Source organism: Pinus tabuliformis, chromosome 3_2, assembly GCF_031772625.1.
Source record: "Pinus tabuliformis cultivar Carrire ecotype Pingquan chromosome 3_2, CPIR1, whole genome shotgun sequence".
NCBI lineage: Eukaryota > Viridiplantae > Streptophyta > Pinopsida > Pinales > Pinaceae > Pinus > Pinus tabuliformis.
This window is the reverse complement of record NC_142302.1, coordinates 1,283,139,000-1,283,146,854: the sequence shown is the minus strand read 5'-3', so window position 1 is coordinate 1,283,146,854 and position 7,855 is coordinate 1,283,139,000. Positions and strand designations below refer to the sequence as shown.

The 7,855-nt window shown below is 32.1% G+C and overlaps 1 protein-coding gene across 1 annotated transcript in view; it reads right to left on the bottom strand.

Annotated features, from left to right (window-relative positions):
* Window positions 1–415: 415 nt before the first annotated feature.
* The window catches only part of CCP1 (P-loop containing nucleoside triphosphate hydrolases superfamily protein), a 338,936-nt gene continuing 331,496 nt past the window's right edge, over window positions 416–7,855 (bottom strand). Inside the window, exons 9-11 of the mRNA XM_089417946.1 lie at window positions 1,389–1,490; window positions 1,052–1,274; window positions 416–960 (exon numbers count right to left, since the gene is read on the bottom strand). Of these exons, the coding sequence (XP_089274072.1) occupies window positions 827–960; window positions 1,052–1,274; window positions 1,389–1,490 (459 nt within the window). The 3' untranslated portion in view covers window positions 416–826. The remainder of the gene's footprint in view (window positions 961–1,051; window positions 1,275–1,388; window positions 1,491–7,855) is intronic.

Sequence of the window (7,855 nt, the reverse complement as noted above, 5' to 3'; positions counted from 1 at the left end):
TTCGTGTAAAAGGTGTCCTTTCTATTCAGGTGGCGTGTTGCCTCCAATTTGTTTTGTTAAAGCAGACAATATGCAGCCCATCACTTTTTTTAACACATCTCTTTTTTGAACGATTGGTGATTTTATTGTGAATTGGCCTATGTTCTATTGTACTTTATATGCGTTTTCCTTTGAACTCTTTATAGATTATGGGTCTACTTTTTCCTCCAGGTGCTACTTCTGATTTTGAATCTGTTATGAATTCTGTATAAACAATTTTTCACATTTTGATCAGCCAATTCTCTTCGTGCTATATGTGTTCAATCTCTTATCCTGGCAAAAGTGAAACTTGTCATGAAGCGTTAGTTGACATTCCACTTGAAAATATTATTGCGTTCAGCTTTGAGGATTCCAGACTAAACTCATTCTGGCATAATGAAGATAAACGATGCTTTCAAATTACTACACTTTCAATACCGAAGATATATTTCTAATGCAACATTCCAAATGCAAATCATAGATGTTTATAATATCGTATATGCCATCTGCACAGGGCTTCAAGAGATTTGGGATATAAACCCAGCTCAAAGTATTTCTTCCCCAAAAATTTAATCAAACCAATTCCCTCAATTATAATGCATTAGTATCAGCATGACCAAATTACTAATTATTGATGCCAATAGAATATGGGCTTGAGTAGATGGATATATACTATATAGCTTCAAATGAATGAAAGAAGATACCTCCTGTACAATCAACGATCACTCACAAAAGGTCTCAATTTTCAGAATCGCCACTAGTTTCATAATTTTCATTTATGCATGCATAGACAACTCTGCGAAGAAGATCAATATGTTGCTTGGCTGCCATACTCATCATTAAACTTTTGGTAACGATTTTCATTAAGATGGGCTGATGGCCTTGTGATTTTAAGAGCCACAATAATATCATCACTTGTGATAGGACCAACGCTGGGCAGTTCTGCAGGAGGAGAGGGGTATAAGAAATGTCAGCACATCAAGCCAGAAAACTACAACCACGCGGAAGATTGAAACAAGTAAACAGGAAATACCTTCTTCTGGTACCTCAGCTCCACCGTTTTCTTCAAGCATGGCCATTAATCGCCTGAGTGGCCGCATAGCAGCTTCTTTGCAAACTAAACGAATATCTGAACCAGAATAGCCTTCTGTCCTTTCAACCATAAGATCATATGGTAGCTCAGCGCCAGTTTGCGAAGGCAAGAGGTCTTCAAACATGGCTTGACGTGCTTCACGCTCAGGAAGAGGCACAAGAATCTTTCATAAATCCATTAAGTCAAACAATTGTAACTATCTCATGGAAAAATGGTATCCAATACGAAATCAATTGAAAATATTAGTATGTGTATGTTCAAACTTCAATAAGGATACACGCTTTTCAAGACGTCGAAGCATGGCAGCATCCAGCTCCCACGGCAAATTAGTCGCCGCCAGGACAAAAACGAGGTCATTTGTTTGCATTAAACCATCCATCTGAGTTACAGATTCCACAATATGCAAAATTCCATGAGTTCTACAGACACGCCACTATTCACACGAGATACTAGGAGCTACCATTAATATTATTAATACAGACATGGAAAATTTCACTTATTTCAAAATCCGTATTAATTGCTCTCAAGTTGAGCCAACTTAGTTACCGCAATCGGCGTTTTTGGGGGCAAAATACTGAATTCCTCTAATAACAACTAGTGACAAATTTAATTGGCCAGGAATATTTTATAAAATTCATAGAAATATCCCTGTTAGATTTTGTTTTTTCTGATAAATTTAAAACGCTCTCACAGTTATAGATGATATATTAACATGTTCATGAACAATGTATAATGTTTAAAGTTATTTATGTTTTCAGTGTTAGATATCTGAAGTTTATAAAATACATTTATAATTAAACAAAGTTTTATTTTTTAGCCCACGTATTTCGAACTAACAAATAAGTGTGGTTCATCATTAAGACCAGATGAAGATACAGATCATGGCAAAGGGTTAAATAGAGAGCAATGTAAAAACACAATTTCAAGTGAGGGCTATATTTGAACAATAATATTTAAATTATAATATTAATTTATTAATATATTAAAAAACAAATATTATTAAATAACAACTATATTAAACAGTGAATTATGAAAAAAAAAAAATAATGATATTATTTCATAAATTTATTAAAAATATTAATAGGTAACAACTAGTTTTTGAAAAATAATATTTAAATTAATTTATTAAAACCAAATATTATTAGTTCTTGAAAAATAATATTTAAATAATGATATTAGTTTATTAATTTATTTAACTTAATTTATTAAAACCATATTACTAGTTCTTGAAAAATAATATTTAAATAATGATATTAATTAAATAAGGCCAAGCAGGTTTCAGAAGGCATCACTCAACAATAGACCACTTTGTTACGCTTAGGATCATTGCAGAGGAATGTCGTAATGATAAATCCAATTTATTTTGTTGCTTTGTGGACTTTAGAAAGGCTTTCGATACGGTTCCTAGATACAACCTTTGGAATAGATTAGAAGAGCTAAAGGTTCCTCTCGAGTTGAGAGCTGCCGCTATAAGGTTATACGAGAATGTAATTGCCAAGCTAAAGAGCAATGAAGGGTGGTCGAAAGATATTAAGTGTAACATCGGAGTTAAACAAGGTTGCCCCCTCTCCCCTACCCTATTTGGCATTTACATCGATAAGCTTGAAGGCTATTTAGAGGAAGCAGAATGTAATGGCACAATCTTAGCTGGGATAGTCGTCATCCTTCTTCTTTATGCTGACGATATTGTTCTTTTGGCAAGGTGCACATCTGATCTTAATAAGCAACTCAGGCTTCTTAAGGATTTCTGCTCTACCATGGGTATGACTGTTAACACTAACAAAACAAAAGTTATGATTATCAAATCCAAGAAGGACACTTACGCTAATTTTATGTATGACAATAATAACTTGGAGGAAGTGTATTCTTACAAGTACCTAGGAATTGATATTCATCACAAGCTCAACTGGAACCATAGCATTGAGAAAATGATTAATGGGGGGTGGAAAGCTTACTTTGGTCTTGAAAATAATTGTAAAATAGCAAACCTTGTAATGTGGGATAAAAAGAAGTTCCTCTTTGAAACTTTAGTCACTCTTGTTATCTTATATGGCTGTGAGGTTTGGGGTTGCAGCATCTCTAGAGAATCATGGAGAAAGATTGAGCAAATCCAGAAGCGTTTTATAACTTATAACTTGAAAATTAAAAGTAATACACCCTATCCTATTCTCCTTATAGAAGCAGGTCTTTCCCCTATTGAGAGCCTAGCTATGCTTAGGTTTCTATTGTACAAACACAAAATCAGTGACATAGACGATCATAGACTTCCTAAGCTAGCTTTAAATTCTAGCCAAAACCACCTAAGGCTCAATCGAGGGTGGCATAAAGACACAAGGGCCTGGTTAAACTATTGGGAGATCAACGAAAATGATGCATTGCAAAACATAAATAACATTAAAGATATTGTTACTTCTAAGTTCAAAGAAAAAATGTGGTGTGAGAAAGACTTAGCGGCTAAAAGAAAATTAAGTTATTATAAGAAGGTCATCAACCCCACCCTAGAAGATCAAAAGTATCTCTCTATTTTAACTAGCTCAAAGAAGAAAATTAATATAGCAAAGATTAGAACGAATTCTCATGAGCTCCATAGTGAAACAGGTCGTTGGGCAATTCCTAAAACGCCATGGACGGAAAGGATCTGCCATATATGTGAGAATAGGAACATCGAGGATGAAAACCACTTCCTCTTAGAGTGCCCCGCGTATAACCACATTAGATCTCAGTTTCACAATCTTTGTTACAATACTGACCTTCCTAGCCTTTTACAATGTCAAAATTATAGTAATCTCGGGAGGCTTCTCTCCAAGCTTTTTGAGCATAGGAATAAAATCTTAAATCAAAATAGATAATTTGTTTATTTAGGTCCGATAGACCATTATTTGGTCTCAGTGGACGTTAACCATCATCATCATCATCATCATCATTAATTTATTAAAATATTAGTATGTAACAGCGATATTAAACAACTAGTTTTTGAAAAAATATTTAAATAATGATATTATTTCATTAAGTTATTAAAATATTAATAGTAACCGCTATATTAAACGACTAATTTTTGAAAAATAATATTTAAATTAATTTACTAAAACCAAATATTACTAGTTTTTGAAAAATAATATTTAAATAATGATATTAGTTTATTAATTTATTAAAATATTAATATGTAACAGATATATTAAACAGCTAGTTTTTGAAAAATAGTATTTAAATTATTTATTAAAACTAAATATTATTATTTTTTGAAAAATAATATTTAAATTGTGATATTAATTTATTAATTTATTAAAAAAATATTAATAAGAAACCGCTATATTAAGCAACTAGTTTTTAAAATAAATAATCAAAGTCAAATTTTAAATGAAGGGAGTCAAAAATAATAAAAACGACTCATTTTTGGAAAAATATTTAAATAATAATATTATTTAATTAACTTATTAAAAATATTTAAATAATAAAATTATTTCATTAACTTATTAAAAATATTAATAGATAATGGCTATATTAAACGGCTAGAAAAATAATATTTAAATTAATTTATTAAAACCAAATATTATTAGTTCTTGAAAAATGATATTTAACTAATAATATTAGTTTATTAATTTATTAAAATATTAATATGTAACGGATATATTAAATGGCTATTAGTTTATTAATTTATTAAAAACAAATATTAATAAGAAACAACGATATTAAACAGCGAGTTTTTAAAATAAATAAAAAAATAATGAAAGTAAAATTTTAAAGGAGGGGAGTCAAAAATAATAAAAATGAGTGAAGACCCTCATCAAAACAAGATCATTCGATAAATAAAATAACTAATAGAAATAAAATAAGATAAATTAAAAATAATTAATGGAAAAATAAATAAAATAAAACAAAATATACACAAGTCAAAATAAATAAATAAATATATATATATAGATATATATAAAATAAAAATAAATAAATAAATAAAAAATATATATATATATATATATATATATATAAAGAAAAATAATCAATAAATAAAACGGGGTCAGCGATAAACTATGGGGCTCAGTCCCATTAAACAAATAACAAAAATACTAAAAGGAATTAAGAACGAATAAGATGATACAATACATAAAAAACAAGGATCAAGAAAATAAATTCTAATGAAGAATAAATCAACAACAAATACTATAAAAAGAATGCCAATACCTAAATTTGTAATTGCCTTCATTTGAATATGTTAAGTTATAACAAAATTTGCTTAAGTCTTTTGGAACTTAACGGTGTATTTTGTTATTTTATTTTACACTACTGAAGTTTTTCAGAACATTGTCATCGACTTCAAACATAAACCAGGTGATTATGAGCCAAAGGAGAGGTAACGAAACATATGCAATAAACATATAAACGAGAGGACTTTCACCGCAAAATTGCAAAGACTAAAATGTGTGCTCCACTTAATACAGAATGATAACACCACCATTGTTGATACCCTATTGATCCAATCATCCATACCAAATAACAATTTTAATTCTCATAACTTGAGTGACAGGGCATAACATCATGTGCAGATATACCAAACAGTGGAACGCCCTTAGCCTATGTCATTTTGAACGATGTCATCTCATCATTTACCCATCTATCATTAGAAACTCAGTGAATTCAATTGTCGATTCATTCTCCTCCAAAAGGATAAAGCTAATTGCTTCTTGGATTGATCATCATAAAATCTAGGCTTATGTAGGGACTGTTGCCTCAAAATCTAGCATGCCTTGTGACACACATCAATATCAGATAACAAGATTAATTCTCATAACTCAAGTGACAGGGCAAAACACCATGTACAGATATACCAAGCAGTAGAATGCACGTGGCCCATGTCATTTTGAACAATGTCATCTCATCCTTTACCCTTCTATCATTAGAAACTCAGTCAACTCCAGGTTTGATTCATTCTCCTCCAAAAGGATAAAGCTAATTGCTTCCTGGATTGATTATCATAAAATCTAGCCTCATGTAGGGACTATTGCCTCAAAATATAGCATGCCTTGTGAGGCAAAGGTCAGACCATGTTGCAACAATGAGGAAGATTGTCAATGTCACCTCAGCAATCTTCCTCCTGCTCTTTAGTGGAATCACAACACAAGGGAGGCTTCTGAGTGATCACCTAAAAAGTATTCTATATTATATGACTCAAGGTGATATAAACATAGGCTAGTTGAAGACACTCTTTAATGGATGATGGCAAAATTCTTCTTGTAATCAAGATGCATATCATACACCAAGCCTAGGGATGATACGTATGACCTAGGGTTTCAAGATTTATAGCAACAAATATTTTTCTAGGCATACATGCATCAATAAAGGGTTTACAAAAGATGTAATCAACAAAGGAGAAAGGAAACCCCTCAAATTAAGCCTTAAGTTGATGTCAGACCATGAGGTAACTCCTCAAAACAATTCATTAATATTCGTTCACGTTGGTCTTTATTATATACATGAGGGAGAGACTGTTCATTTCATCTCCCGTGACTATTCATATTTTCTATTATTTAGTTACATCAATTTCAGTGATTCATCCAATCCTAATTATTAGGTATCAACATTCCCCCCCCCTTAATTTGAAGGGATGTTGGTGAGTCCAAGCATCATTCTGAATCTTTCAAGTGTTTCTCTTCCAAGCGCTTTGGTGAAGATGTTTGCAATTTGCTCATCAGTGTAACAATGGCAGAGATGGATTGTTTTGGCCTCAACATGATGTCGAATCAGATGATATTTAGTATTGATATGCTTCGTTCGATCATGGAACTTTGGATTTTTGGCCAACTTTATTGTTGATGTATTGTCAATCATGAGTGGAGTCAATTGTACTTGTTTTACCTGCAAATCTTCAAGAATTTTCCTGAGCCACACAATTTCTTTTTTTGCCTCAGCGGCTGCCACATATTCTACCTTTGTTGTGGAATCTATTGGAATTGATTGTTTGCGTGATCTCCAGGAAACAGCACCTGATCCAAGACTCATAGCATGACCTAAAGTAGATACCCTAGTTTCTTTGTCTCCATCGAAGTCTGAATCAGAGTATCCAATCAAGCTAAATTTGTCCACCTGTGTATACTTGATTCCAAAGTCTTGAGTTCCCTTCAAGTACCTTAGAACTCTTTTTACAGCAGACCAATGTCCCTCACAAGGCTTTTGCATAAATCTGAAGAGGATTCCAACAGCAAATGAAATCTCTGGTCTGGTAGTAGTTAGGTAGTTGAGACTTCCTACAAGTTGTCTATACTTTGTTGCATCCTCAAATTCTTTTCCTTCAATGGATGTGAGCTTCATGTTTTGTTCCATTGGAGTAGTAAGAGGATTGCATTCTGTCATGCCAAACCTATTCAACAAATCTCCAATGTACTTCTTTTGAGAGAGGAATATGGACTTCGCATGTTGAATTACTTCAATACCAAGATAGTAATAAACATAGCCCAAATCAGTCATTTCAAAACCTTTCTTCAATTCTTTCCTTATGGATGCAATGTAGCTTTCATTGTTCCCTGTCATCAAAAGATCATCTACATATACCACAAGATATACAACTGTTTTGCCAACTTTCTTGACAAATAAAGTTGCATCATCAAAATCATAATGTTTGAAATTGAGTTTCAGAAGATGCTCAGTTAGTTTTTCATACCAGGCTCGTGGTGCTTGTTTGAGGCCATACAAGGATTTCACAAGTTTGCATACTTTATGTTCATGTCCTTTCACAGCAAATCCTTCAGGCTG